Below are 14040 nucleotides of genomic sequence, written 5' to 3'. Positions count from 1 at the left end.
ACTTCTGGTGGGAATCCGTTCAATCTAGTGGTACCCCCACCTCCACCTCCTCATTCTACTTTATTGCCACCTCCACCTCGTCTACTGCCTCTCCCACCTCCCATGCCGCCACCTCAACCTCCTATGCCACCACCTCAACCTCCTCTGCCGCCATCTCAACCCCCTACTTTCCATCCTCCCAACTCTCCAAGGCCTTCCCACCCACATCCTTCCAGACCTTCCTCTCCTATTCTCACCACTGACTCCGACACTGACCTGCTCGATTCTGATCCGGTTGCTAGTGGCCGGCTTGACTATGATCCTTGGAATCAGCCCAACTCGGGTCCTGAGATCGCACCAGCCCTAGTTCAGCCATTACAGGTTTCTGCCTCATTACCACCTCAGCCATTACCAGTTTAGTCATCACTAGCTCAGCCACCACCAGCTCAATCATTACAAGTTCAGCATCCTAGGGCCCTTTCATCCTCGTCCGAAGCAAGGAGCAGCTTACGTATCAAGTTGCTCGATTGATCTGACAACAAGGGGAAGGACACCTCACCAGTAAAACGCAATACAGGATCAGGTATGACTAAACTTTTAGCTCAATTTCCTTATGCTCATTTGACTGATTCTGAAATTATTGCTATGTATGAGATTGGGGGATTTTGCTTGGGTAATTTTGACAAGATTAAGTCAGCCGTAGTTCATAAGTTTTGTACAATTTCTAAATTAGCTTTATCTTCTATTTTGGATGACATTTCTGACCATGCTTTGGCTGTTCATGAGCCATCTACCTTTTTTGATATTAGTGAATTTGTGCTTAAGGCACCGAATTTAGGGAAGCACAAAGTTTTAAATGGTTAAACTCTTAACATGGAATGCTAGAGGTCTGGGAAGACCTCTTAAACGTAGGTTATTACGTGATTACCTCACTTCTAATTCTATTGATATAATAGGCATTTTGGAAACTAAAAAGGAGTCTTTCACCGAGAGGGCCCTTAATTCCCTTAGTTCTTCTATTACAAAATGGTTCCAATTACCATCCTCTAGTTTGTCAGGGAGTATTTTAGTTGGTTTTGATGAGTCTAAATTTGTTATTCTAAACAATTGGATTGGGGATTTCTCAATCTCTATCCATTTTCAAAATAAGGTTGATCATTTTGAATGGGTCTACTCCTGTGTTTATGGACCTGTTCTCTCTTCTAAAAGGCTTGCTTTTTTTTCTGAATTGAATCTGATTTATTCTTATGGTATTGATGCTTGGTTACTATATGGTGATTTTAATTTAATTAGACAGCGAGATGAACGAGTTGGGCCTTCTTTTAATATTGCATTGAGTAATAGGTTTAATTCTCTACTATCTAGACTACAGCTTATTGAACTCTCTTTGATTGACCGTCAATTCACTTGGGCAAAATTTGTCCATTCTACTTCTCAAGCCCTCTTGGATATAGTTTTTTGTTCTATTTCTTGGGAATCCCACTACCCTTCTCATAGGCTTTCCTCTTTGCCTAGATTTTTATCTGATCATAACCCCCTTATTTTACAAACCTCTACTCATTTGTTTCAATCTACGATTCCTATTCGTTTTGAAAAAATATGGTTAGCTCAAGAGGGCTTTGTGTTGGTAATTTATTGGTGGAACTCTTTTATTTTAGGTGTAGAGCTTGGCAGATCATGGCAATTAAAATTGTAATTTTTAAGAAAAAAGTTAAGGGGTTGGCATGCGAATTTTATGGGGGGACATAAACGGAAGAAACAAGCTCTTTTATCAAAAATTTCTGAATTTGAGATCCTTGAAGAATCTCATTCTATTTCTCTTTCTGAGTTAGAAGAATGGAAAAATTGCCAAGCTTCTCTTCATCTGATTTATAAAGAAGAAGAAGCTTATTGGCAACAAAGATCTCAGATTCAGTGGTTTTTGGAAGGGGATTCTAACACCAGATTCTTTCATGTCACTGCCTCCTCCAAAAAGAGGCGAAATTTCATTTTTTTTTCTTTAGAAATTGATGGACAGATATGCTTTGATCCAGTTATTTTACAAGGCCATGTCACCTCTTTTTATAAAGAGTTATTGGGAAAAACAACTGTTAGGGACGTTACGTTAAATCAAGACTTGTGATCTAGTTCCGAGAGGTTGACTGTTTCTCAATTTAATAGATTTTAAACTTGAATTCACCAAAAAACTTGATAAACTCAAGAACACACTAGTTCTACTTTAGTTTCTTTGCTGTTTCGGTAACAAATAAATAATGAAATACATTAACAACCGGTTTCAGCGAACTAGTGGCTGCTACAATTAGAATAGTCTAATAAATGCAATGGTTCTCATGATAATAATAATAATAATAATATTATAGACAATAGATTATAGATCCCACTAGCAAGTATACCATCACCAGTCGGCAGTCCCTCTCTCTTTCAAAAAAATATCGTCGTAATAAATCTCAAGCCCACAAAATGGACGGGCACAAAGAACCCCTGGACCGCCTCCTGATCTAATCCAATCAAAAGAAAAGAGAGAAAAAGACAGAGCGAGAGAGAAAAAGGAAGGGAAGAAAATGAAACGAGAGGGATCAAAAGGCTGAAACGCACCCCGAAGGAATCGGACGGTGGAGGGGGGACCAACCGCGGAAACACGGAGCCGTCCTTCCCCTTCCCCCCACGACCTTGGAACTTATTTCCCTGCTAACCCAACCCAACCCACATCTAACCCAATCCCTTAGTTAACCTCAACCCAAGTCAGGTCTTCTCCTGCTCCTTTCCCATTATATATCCCCCACACTCTCCGCTTCCTTTCTCCTTCCAGCAATTAGCTAACCATCTATTCTACACCCAGCTATAACCAAACCACCATCAAAATAATTCAAAACAAAAGGAGGAAAAGAAGTTCTACCGAGATCTCGAAAAGAGTGTTTCTTCAGCGTTGGATGAGAGAAAGAATTGACGGTTAGAATGAGTTGCAACGGTTGTCGAGTGCTGAGAAAGGGGTGCAGTGACTCGTGTGTGCTCCGGCCGTGCCTCCAGTGGATAGAGAACGCCGAGGCGCAGGGTCATGCCACTGTTTTCGTGGCCAAGTTCTTCGGCCGTGCCGGCTTACTCTCCTTCATCTCAGCAGTGCCAGAACCACAACGACCTGGTATGGGTCGTTTGTTCTTCAAATTTCACATTCAGAATTTGAAATCAAGTTGATGTTATTCCCGTTTTGTTTGACCAAACCATCTATATTGTGATTTTTTGTAGTGTGAAATAAGACATCTTTTAATGGTTTGAAGGCTTCACCTTTCCAGCTGTTTATTGTACCCTAAATAGGTCCCAAAGAAGTTTGTTTCAAAACATGTTCTTGTCATTTTTTTTGTACTGTTCAGGTCGGTCTAGGTATCTAGTTTGCGTACGGTCTTCAAATTTACTAAAAAACTCTTTCAGGGTATAATTTAAATGCAGATGGAAAACCACCACCACCTCTCTACTTGTATCATAGATCAGCTTTTCTACTAAGAAGTGGCTAATTTTCTTCTTTCCTGTTTTGTTTTTTCAAACAGCTTTGTTCCAGTCTCTGCTCTTTGAAGCAGCCGGTCGAACTATCAACCCGGTAAATGGTGCCGTAGGTCTACTCTGGACCGGTAACTGGCACCTCTGCCAAGCGGCAGTTGAGACGGTGCTTCGAGGTGGCACTCTCAGACCTCTACCAGAACTGACAGGTGGGGTATCTCCTGATGAACACGGCGGTCTCTACACAAACACCAAGACCGGCGGTTGGTCAACCTTCTCGACTGCAAAGAGATGCAAACCGACGACAGTACCTAAGGAGGAGCCGATTTCGCCAACTGTGTGCGAACTGAATCTGGGCCTGATTCCAAGAGAAGAGAAAAGAAGGCGGCCGGCGACTCCATCCGGGGACTCCGGCGAGTCAGTTACAACTGACGATCAGGCCCCACAGCTTCTCAATCTGTTCATCTAGTAGACTTAACACGGGTTTATTTTAGGAAAAAAGAAAATCTGAATCACTGATAGCATGAATATGCCAGAGATTTGGAGACTGTCTTATGTAGGATTTGTTCGAGTGAGTCGATCCCGGTAGCAGCTGCTCGGTTTCTAGTTGACCGGCGTTACACCGGCGAGTTTTTGATGTGACTTTTACTTTTTGGCCCTTGAATATATTATTAATACAATATATTGTAAACACCGGCCTGGATTCCCTCTTTTTTGTGGGCGGGTAAGATGATAGTGCCGGTGACCGCATCCCGTTAAATCATGATAAATATATTCTGTGATAAAAAAAATAGTTCCTCTTCTTTTCTTTTCTTTTTCATGGAAGTAATTCTCCATTTTCTTTATTTTCCTATGAAAATAATTAAATCTCTTATTTTTCATTCTAAATTGAAGTACTTTTATTATCCCTTCTTACGTATAGTAAATTTGAAAATTTTGCAATTTATTATTATATTCCCTTTCTGTGTGATGTTGATACTTTGATTAGATAACCAAAAAAATTTGCGATTTATTAAATAACAAAAAAAAAATAACCGTTTCTCATAATGCTCCGCCAAAATATTACAAAGGTAAAAGCAAATGGACTACATAATAAGAACATCACGCATTAATTAAATCAGATTGCTTTTCCAAAAAGAGTAGGATTTACTGGCATTCTCCCCTAATACACAACATTTAATATGTTCAATTTAACAATTTTACATGTGCTCTCACAATTATAAGTCCAGTTTTACAGAGTTACTGATGAAATCGCCCCTTATTCTATGCGAATGGGACACAATAACCATTGCTCAAAATTTAAGAATTTACTAGTGATTATTCCATGTCTTAACCTTGCAACTCAAAACAACATCTCAGTAAGATTCATCTACCATGTCCTTTATGGAGGAGCTTATGCAAACAGGAACAATCACCATGATCAGAGAAGGCTTTAAGCGGGAAGAGACTGAACCGAAGGCTCTATGGTTAGAGCAATTTTTGTGTTCCTTCTCTTCATCCCATGTGTCCGGTATTGTAGCGAAATAGATATTTTAATTTTAAAAATAATTAAAACAAAAATTAAAATCGAAATTTTAGATTTAACAAATACAAGAAAATAAGAAAGTAATTTAGTAAGAATGAAATAAGAAAAAATTGGATTGGAATAGAGTTGGATCTATCAACTCTTAAAGTATCTCTATTCAGGTAATTATAAATTTTAATTTATTTATCACATCAATAATTTAGTATGTTTCTGACATTAATTTCATAATATTTTTATTTTTGTAATTTTAATTTCTCTTATTTATAAAAAAATAATAAGTTTTAAAGTTAAAAATAATCACAAAGATGAAAATTTTAATATCATTTAAAATGTGATTAAAAAAACTTAACGTCACACTTTCAGATAAATAATTTACTTACTAAAATAATTAAATTAACAACTACTAATTAAAAATATAAATGTCACATCGTCCATTTTGCAAAAGGAAGCATTTACAATTCGGATGACCCGGGATATTCTTAAAATGTCAAAAAGAAACCTCTTTCACACGGCGCCGCGTCTGTGCGCTTTGACGCGGCTCCGCACACGGCATCTGGGAAAAATAAAGGCACCCAACACAAGTACCAAAGAACTGCGCTTCCCAATCGCCAAAAGAAAAAATCATTATTCTGCACTCAAAAAGAAAACTTATGAATCCCATCGTCTCAATTTTAAACTAAAACGGAGAGAACTAGTTTAAGCGTACAAGCGACACGTAGCGTGGTTGCCGAGATTATTTTATTGGCTTTCCAGTAAATCTTTAGTTCGGTAAGGTATGTTTGACAGTGGTAAAAGTGGGCCACTTTTGTAGAATATGGAGGGGTGTGGGGCCAGACGGGACCGTGTCATTCCACGTGAAATGCCAATCATATTTGGAAGGCGATACACGACCTGATAGGCTTATTATTCTCGTTGTTATCCAAAGATTATGGATTTAATTTAGTCCTTGTATCTTTATTATTCCGAGTCGGTGGCGGAGTTTGGGTTTTGGCGTGTCCTTGCCTTGGCCCTTGGGAGAACTAGAAATACAAGAGAGAGAATGAAAATAAAGTACTGTTAGCTTAGGTGGCCTCTTGGCAAAGGTTAAGACTTTTTTTTTTTTTTTTTTTTTGAGTTGACAGGTTAAGACTTAAGAGCCGTGACCAAACCTGCCGCATCCGGCATCCCACAAGAAAAGAATACAAATCCTCTGTTTCAATTTTTTTGTCGTGCTTACTGACTACTGTTGCGGGTTGTCGTCCTAAGGGCTTCAACTGTCAATCAAAAAAAAAAAAAAAACTTCGGATCAATATCCTCCCAGGACTCAGGTACAGCTGCACAGGATTTCTCTCACTTTACGTTTGGAATTTACTTTCAGTCTGTTTGAGATTCGGACCAGCGCAGAGTCCGCATCGTCTGCATTAACTCAAAAAAACATCTTTTGAGTTCATACATATTGACCGTCCGATTATAAACGGAATTCATCCAGTTTCTGTCTAAAACATAGAAATCTTTAATGTTAGTGCCGATCTAACTCGCACAAATCTTTAAACTGATCGGATGGTCCAGATGCATTAACTCGAAAGATTCATTTTTGAGTTAATGCAGAGGATATGAATTCACCAGCGCAGGAGCAGTATTATTGAGCTTTCAGATTCGTACAGAGTTAAAAAAAATTGAATTCTGATCGTATCAACTATCGAGTACGTGGGGGCATTGGAAGTCTTTTGTATAAACCAGATAGAGGTTTATATGAGAGGAAAATGGACAGATCTGATGAAAAATTTAATCAGCAATTCAGCATTAAACAAACAACTACCGCCGCTTTATTTGAATCATATCGCCCTATTTTAAATTCATAACGAATTCTTCAGATATATAATACGTCGGATTGTTATATCATATGCACGGTTAATGATATCAATTGTATTATGGAATTTATGACATTCAATTGTTTTATTTTTATTTTTAATTCATGGTGTCAAAAAATTTTGGAATAAAAAGTAGTTTAGCAGCTGCTTTTTTTAAGCAGGACTTGGCCTACATATAAAGTCCAGCACCTTTCCATTAGCAGCAAGATATTGTTGATGAGTTTTGAGCCAAGCAAGAATCAATTACTTTTTCATTATATTTATTGAACCAAACTTCTCCAAAGACCTAGGTTTTAATAATAGAGTATGCACACAATTAATTAAATACTCTAACGCTTAAGTCTATATATTATTGCTATGAGAAATAATTGAAAACAATGTTTTTTTTTTTATATATCTTTCATAAATATGTCCAATAATTAACAATGACGTGAATTTAAAAAGCCAGAATTTTTAAATATATCCTTAGAAAAATCACGAATTTTGTGGAATTCCATAATTATTGTGGACGCAATCTGAAGTTGCGTTCAAATATGAAGGTGTGGACGCAACTTGAAATAGCATTCAAATATGATCGACACAACTTCAAGTTGCGTCCATTAAATGTTGCGTCCAAAGGGTATGGTAAAAAGTTTTATTCTCAAATACACTTTTGACTTAGATTGCAAGTATACAATCCTACCGTGTAGTATATTATCGGATATCGAACCACAAGGAGTATGGTAAATACTATGCTTAAACTTTAAATAATAAATTTCAGAAAAGGAAGAAAGTAAAGTGCAATAAAGTAAATGGGGGGATTTATTCTAACGATTCCTAAGGTTGGGTTCAACATCCAAAAGAAAGGAGTTTGCAACAATAATTGTAAATAAAAGTAAAAGAAAGGAATTGATTTGCTTTCAAGATTTTAGAGATCTAGGGGTCTTTGGTCTACAATCCCTTGCTAACTCTATTTATTCGGTATTTGTTTGAATTCATGTATGATTTGACGAGGTTTCTAACCTAATATGTTATTAAAGGTTACTTTCGTAAATTAATAACGTGCCTAGGTAATTCGGACTTCTCGATTAGGTCCCTCACCCTAGCTACCTAGACCCATTGAGCTCTTGTTAGTCTCTCCTCTCCTCAAATATTGGTACTTCACAATTAAGTCCATCATACCAATACCCAATTCGAATTGAGATGTCCTAATTAGGGTTTGGCTTCACGGTTAGGTCCTTCACCAAGTTTCTAACCTTAATTTCTATAGTTCCGGCTTAGATTAAATTGGTTACAATCTTAATCTAAACCTAGAGTATTTGCATTCATAATTTGGTACTATCCTATTGATCACAGTCAATTTTGGTTCTTTCGAATCCAAAACGAGACACTACAATTCAAGTACTAACTATGTAATTAACACAAATGATTAAATCACAGAAATTAACAATCAAATCCCATAAAACAATCATAATAAAAATAAATAACCAAATAAAATAGAATTAAACAAGTTCATGCATTGACCTAAACCCCTAGAGAGAGATCTACTCCCTCATGGAGAGATCCATTACAAAAATTGGCAAAAATAAGAAGAAATGAAATAAAGAAATGATTACACCCTTTATTGAATCAAGAACCTCAAACTTGCCGAAATCTTGCTTGGACCTTCTTCTCCTTCCTAAAAAAGCTTCAAGAATTTCAGAAATTACCGCAGATTTATCGCTATATTTGATGGAAATGGACATGCACTAAGGGAGAGAGAGATGAGAATGGATGATGTGTTTTGAACCCCCCCCCCCCCCTTTATAGCCAAGGGCTATGCCCAATTAAGAGGCATAGTTGTGAGGTGAGTGGGGGCTATATTCAGATTATTTCTCAGGTTATCTTTGTTAGTGTAATAATCTAGAAGTCAATAATACGATAATTTATCATAAAGCTTTGTTCATGAATTGGATGATTAATATCATTTTGTTGCCTTGAGTATTATTGCATTTATGGATCATTTCGAGTTCATGACTGAAATTGTGAAACTCCATAATATAGATGATATATACTCTTAAAAGGTCACTGACCAAGGTAATTAGCAGGAACACTAATTACCGCTGTAAGGTTAGTATGTGGATTAAATGATGGTCAAGTTTTACACACCATAGACAAGGAGTTGTCATTTTAATCTCATAGATATATGTTTCAGGAACATGATATCTGACAGACCTCGAATGAAACATTATACGGAATTGTGTTCGTGTCATTAATGCTTTCATTCAGTGTTAAGTTCTAAAGTATGAGGTATTCATCTTTCCTTCTAAGAAATGTATATGTGTGATTGTTATCAAACGCTGTCGGTAAAATGCAGTTATAACGGTAGCTCTTCGGTATACATGGCTTAGCTGAGGTAGTGATGGTTTACCAAAAGTACTATTGTCCCTCGTATCTCTATACGAGCTATAGCATCACTGGGCCCCTTGATAGAGTAAGATTATCAGCGCGCGATATGATTACAAGAGTAATCATATTTGATAATCTGCTCAAGATCAAGAAAAGATTAAGTTTACAAGGATGACACACACCTACCTTGAAACTAATCTGATAGCTATGTGACAAAATAACTGACACAAGTAAATTGTTTACTGGATCGTGATATTGTACTGTACAGCATCATCTGTGTAATTGGATGGTCATGATGTGTTGCCAGATGCCGCTCATGATTATAGAAGTTAAAACAGTTTTAACTCTATTTACCAACATAACACATATCCTATTGGGTCACACCATATAGGAGTTAATCGGAGAATCTTATTGTGATTGATTATAAATTGGTTATGATCAATAGTAAGATGGTTATAATTAATTATACGTGTTATAATTAAATTATAAATGTTATGTAAAAATAACAAGCAAAAACATTGGTTAATTTATAAACGTGTGTGACACGTTGTATAAAAGTTAACCGGTTAATTTATAAATGTGCAGGACACGTTGTATAAATTACCGAAACAACAACCGCAAGAAAAATATATATAATTATTCAGAATAATTATACGAATTTTATTTGTATTCGGGCCGAGGGCATTCGGGTCTTTTCATATTCGTCTTATCCGCATGACATGTCATCGATCATATCCAAATGACACGTCATCGATACCGAAACAAACAACCGCAAAAAAATATATATAATTGTTCAGAATAATTATACAAACATTATTTGTGTTCGGGCCGAGGGCATTCGGGTCTTTTCAGATTCGTGCTTATCCGCATGACGTGTCATCGATCCTATCCAGATGACACGTTATCGATCTTATCCACAAGTCATCATCCTTATCCATTCGATGACATATCTTGTAAATAGGCCGAACTTGGAGGGCATTTTGGTCATTTGGCAACCAACCCTAAATCCTATAAATAGGGGTGGAGGGGTAGAGAGAAAAATCACTAATTCACTTGTATCGTTTCGTGCATAATCGAATCGGTATTTTCTCTCTTTCTCGGTTTCTCTCCCAAATAGTGTTTCGGTTGAGAAAAGAAAGTTATACGTAGTTGACGTATAATCTTGCGGGTTGTTGTGGAGAATATTTACGGGATTGATGAATAGTGTTTTATCGAATTTCGCGGTATGTCAGTTTTGCTCATTTGATGAAACTGAGTAACCGAAAATTCGTGTTTACGGGTTTTCGTCTTTTTCCCCGTGAATAGTGTTTTTGCAGAATTCCGCGGTTTATAGTATTTCTGGCAAAAGAAATAAACCGCTCTCTGGTTAGTCCTGGTGGATAACCGATAGAGGTATCACACGTGTGATACTCCGAGTCGATTCCTTCCCTCATCTGCACTGCGGGTGGAATTGCGTCCGCACTAGGCTCGGGAAAAATTCCTGCTCAGAGTTTGGATGTTGGAAATGCGGCTGCACTGATCCGCATTGCGTGTGGTTGATCCGCACTGAAGGTATTTTCGCCATTTTTCATCATTTCTTGCAATGAAAAACCAAATAACCACAGTAACTTGATTCCAGGTGTATTTTAATCACTTTATATTATAGATACAAGATATTTGCGGTTGTTTTATGATAAAATCTAGATCAAATGTGTATATAATTTATGCTTATCATTAAACCAACAGAATTCACTCAACGTTTTCATAGATGTTTTTATTAATTTTCAAAAATAAAAGCCGCAGCTTATAATTTGAATATATTAGAAGGAACATCAAATAAAATAGATAAAATAATTAAAGTATCTTATAATTTAGATATACTAAAAGTACTATGAAATATTTTTCTGACAAGATTTTTTAAAACTATACACAAAATTAAACTATTTATTGATATGTTACTGAAACAAAAAGTAAAAAAGTTTTGGATCTCAGTTATTCATTCCGGTTGAAAAACAACTTTCGGGTTTTTAAAGATTATCTTGGTCCTTCTAGTACATTCAAATTCTAAGTTGGTCATTCTAGTTTTAAAAATTAATAGAAGTATCTAAATTTTGGTTGATGTGAAATAAAAAAAATCGAAAATACAATGAGCTACTTAGAATTTGAATATACTAGAAGGACCACGGTAATTTTTATAATACCCAGAAGTTATTTTTAAACAGGGATGAATAACTGAGATCCAAATTTTTTTTATTTTTTTTCTAGTAACATTTCATAATAAAGTTTATTTCTTTTTTTACAACTTTAAAAAATCTTGCCCGAAAAATATTTCATAGTGCTTCTAGTATATCTAAATTTTAAGATACTTGATTTATTTTAACTATTTTGTTTGATATTTTTTTCTAATATATTTAAATTATAAGTTGCTCCTTCTACTTTTGAAAATTAATAAAAGATCCATTAAAAATGCTCGGGTGAACCAAATTCCATTTATATTTATGGACGCAAGTTGACGTTGTGTCGTGGTGAATTTGAAATTATGTGGAATTCGTGGTTTATCTTTTAAAAAAAAAATAGTATATTTAAATTTTTTGGCTTAAATAGTACACGCTATATATTAAATAAAAATGTATGTAAATAGACTATTCGTAGCGAACTGTAGATATAAATGTATTTGTAATAAGAATAGAATTAAAACAAATAGTATTTCACGTTTATCTTATATACCAACACCGTCAAAATTTTCTAACTTAAATATTTCAAAAGAGAAAATAGAAGTAATAATTTCGTTTATATGTCTAGGACATTCGTAAATGAATGCAAATTCGAACGATTGATTGATAAATGAAACAAAGAAGCTGCATAACGTCTAGGTACTCTTTCAGGTACACACCATGGGAAGCTGAATCGTAGCTTTCTGGGAGTTGGGGCCCGTCACATGGGAGGCAAATTGGGAGTCGGAAACCTGCCAGTGCCTTCCTCTGGTCGACTGGACAAGAATTGTAATAATAATACACAGTATAATATACTACTATGGTATACAGTATTAGTACAATCGCTTCGCATTCTGGTCCGAAGATAATGGGACGGGTGGGTTCCACAGATTAGAAGGCAGACGTCCCATCGGTATTTAATTTTGATGCGTGGCGCGGACCCAAGCACAGAGGAGAGAGGTGCGGCGCATGTCAGCGTCTCTCTCTCGTTCCTCCCTCGATTGTGGAGTGCGTTTCCTCTGAGATATCTCAACTTTTGCGTGACAGGCGTGTCCGGTGCCTATTCGAGGGTGATGTAGGGGTCAGTACTATGTGTGCATTGAGATTCGTGCAGAACGTATTTAAACGTTTGGGATTTTCCATAAAGTCACGCAAAGTTTGAGATATCTCAGAGAATACGAATTTTCGATTGTGGGGGTGACGCAGGAGTACGTATCCTCTGAGATATCTCAACTTTTCGGTGACCGACGTGTCCGGTGCCTATTCGGGGGTGATGTAGGGTCAGTATTATGTGTGCTTTGAGATTCGTGTAGAATGTATTTAAACGGTTGGGATTTTCCATAAAGTCACGCATAGTTTGAGATATACGAATTCGTGACGCAGGTGGTCTGTGGTCCCAATCTTCATATGCTCTGGTCGAATCAGGTGTAGAGAAGTATGTTGCTGGTCTGTTGCTTTCGGTGTTTCTAATCGAAACGTATTTTGGTTTTATGTTTTTTTTTTTTTTTTTTTTTTTTGTTGTTGTTGTTGTTGTTAGGAACTGCACTTGATTAGAAAATTGGTGGAAGGAAGGATGATCATCTCGAGTCTTGACTGATAATGTGGTTGAAGATGCTCTTGTAGAACTAAATTCCCTTTCTGGAAGATATTTGTATTTGCTTATATGCTTTGTTGGGGGTTGGGATGGAGACATCAATGACTACTTTTTGTAATAATGCGAGTAATGGCAGTGTTCGGCAACCATGGCTTAGAGCTTCTTAGTGCTTTAAGAAGTCTTAAGCTCACCGAACGGGTGCTCCTTTATCAAGTTTAAAACTACCTTCTTAGTGTTCTTTTTGCCCACTTTTCTTAATCTTGCCTAAGGTTTTCAGCCATAGTTCTACATGGCTTAAGCAATTTGTCAAGTTTAAGGTCTTCTTAAAAAAATGATTCTTCAACTTTATTACCGAACGGGTGCTCCTTAATACAACTTAAATTTTAAGCTTGTGACTCTTGCCGAACATCCCTAGGTACCAAGCTGGTACCTAGTTGGTACCTGCTTTTATTAAAAAGGGTGTTTGTATCAAACACAAAAGTTATTCATACATTGCGAGGGATGTAATACCAATAATTATGTACACTAGAATGATTAAGAAAAAATAATTATACTAAGAGTATGGTTAAAATGTTTTATTGTTTTTGTATTTCAATTATGTCTCATATTTTTATTTTTGTTTTCAAAATCTAAAAAATCGATACAAACTATTTAACATAATCTTTCTATTAAAATTTGTTTGGAGATCAAATTTGTTATTTTTCAAAAAAATATAATTTTTTAAATAAATACAAAATTACTGTTTTTGAATTTTCTCTTTGAAAATAGTTAGAAGAAAGCGGCGCAATGAAAGGAGATACGGACATGATCCGAGAACAAAAAAATATTTATATGCTTAAAAGGATTTTAAAACTCTTAGCAGATATTAATTGTGACCAACCACCGGCACAAGGAAAAAGAAAATTAAATTGACAACGCACAGGGGATCTCTCTGTCTATTTCGTCGGATTGGTAACTATAAAAATAACCAAAAATTAAGTTGACTTCCTTCAAATTTGGGATCGATGCGAATGTCGAGGGCGACAATGATTTCACAAATAA

General features: G+C 36.2%; 1 protein-coding gene across 1 annotated transcript; it reads left to right on the top strand.

The window, feature by feature from the left end:
- The first annotated feature begins 2778 nt into the window (after positions 1 to 2778).
- LOC144551205 (LOB domain-containing protein 37-like) lies at positions 2779 to 4164 on the top strand. Its single transcript, XM_078299084.1, has 2 exons — positions 2779 to 3118; positions 3522 to 4164. The coding sequence occupies exons 1-2, from the start codon at positions 2935 to 2937 to the stop codon at positions 3938 to 3940; spliced, it is 603 nt and encodes a 200-aa protein (XP_078155210.1). The 5' UTR covers positions 2779 to 2934; the 3' UTR covers positions 3941 to 4164.
- Positions 4165 to 14040: the final 9876 nt, after the last annotated feature.

The sequence above is a fragment of the Carex rostrata genome, chromosome 3 (assembly GCF_964058835.1).
Source record: "Carex rostrata chromosome 3, lpCarRost1.2, whole genome shotgun sequence".
Taxonomy (NCBI): domain Eukaryota; kingdom Viridiplantae; phylum Streptophyta; class Magnoliopsida; order Poales; family Cyperaceae; genus Carex; species Carex rostrata.
Note: the sequence above shows the minus strand (reverse complement) of the source record. Positions and strands in the feature narration are given on the sequence as shown.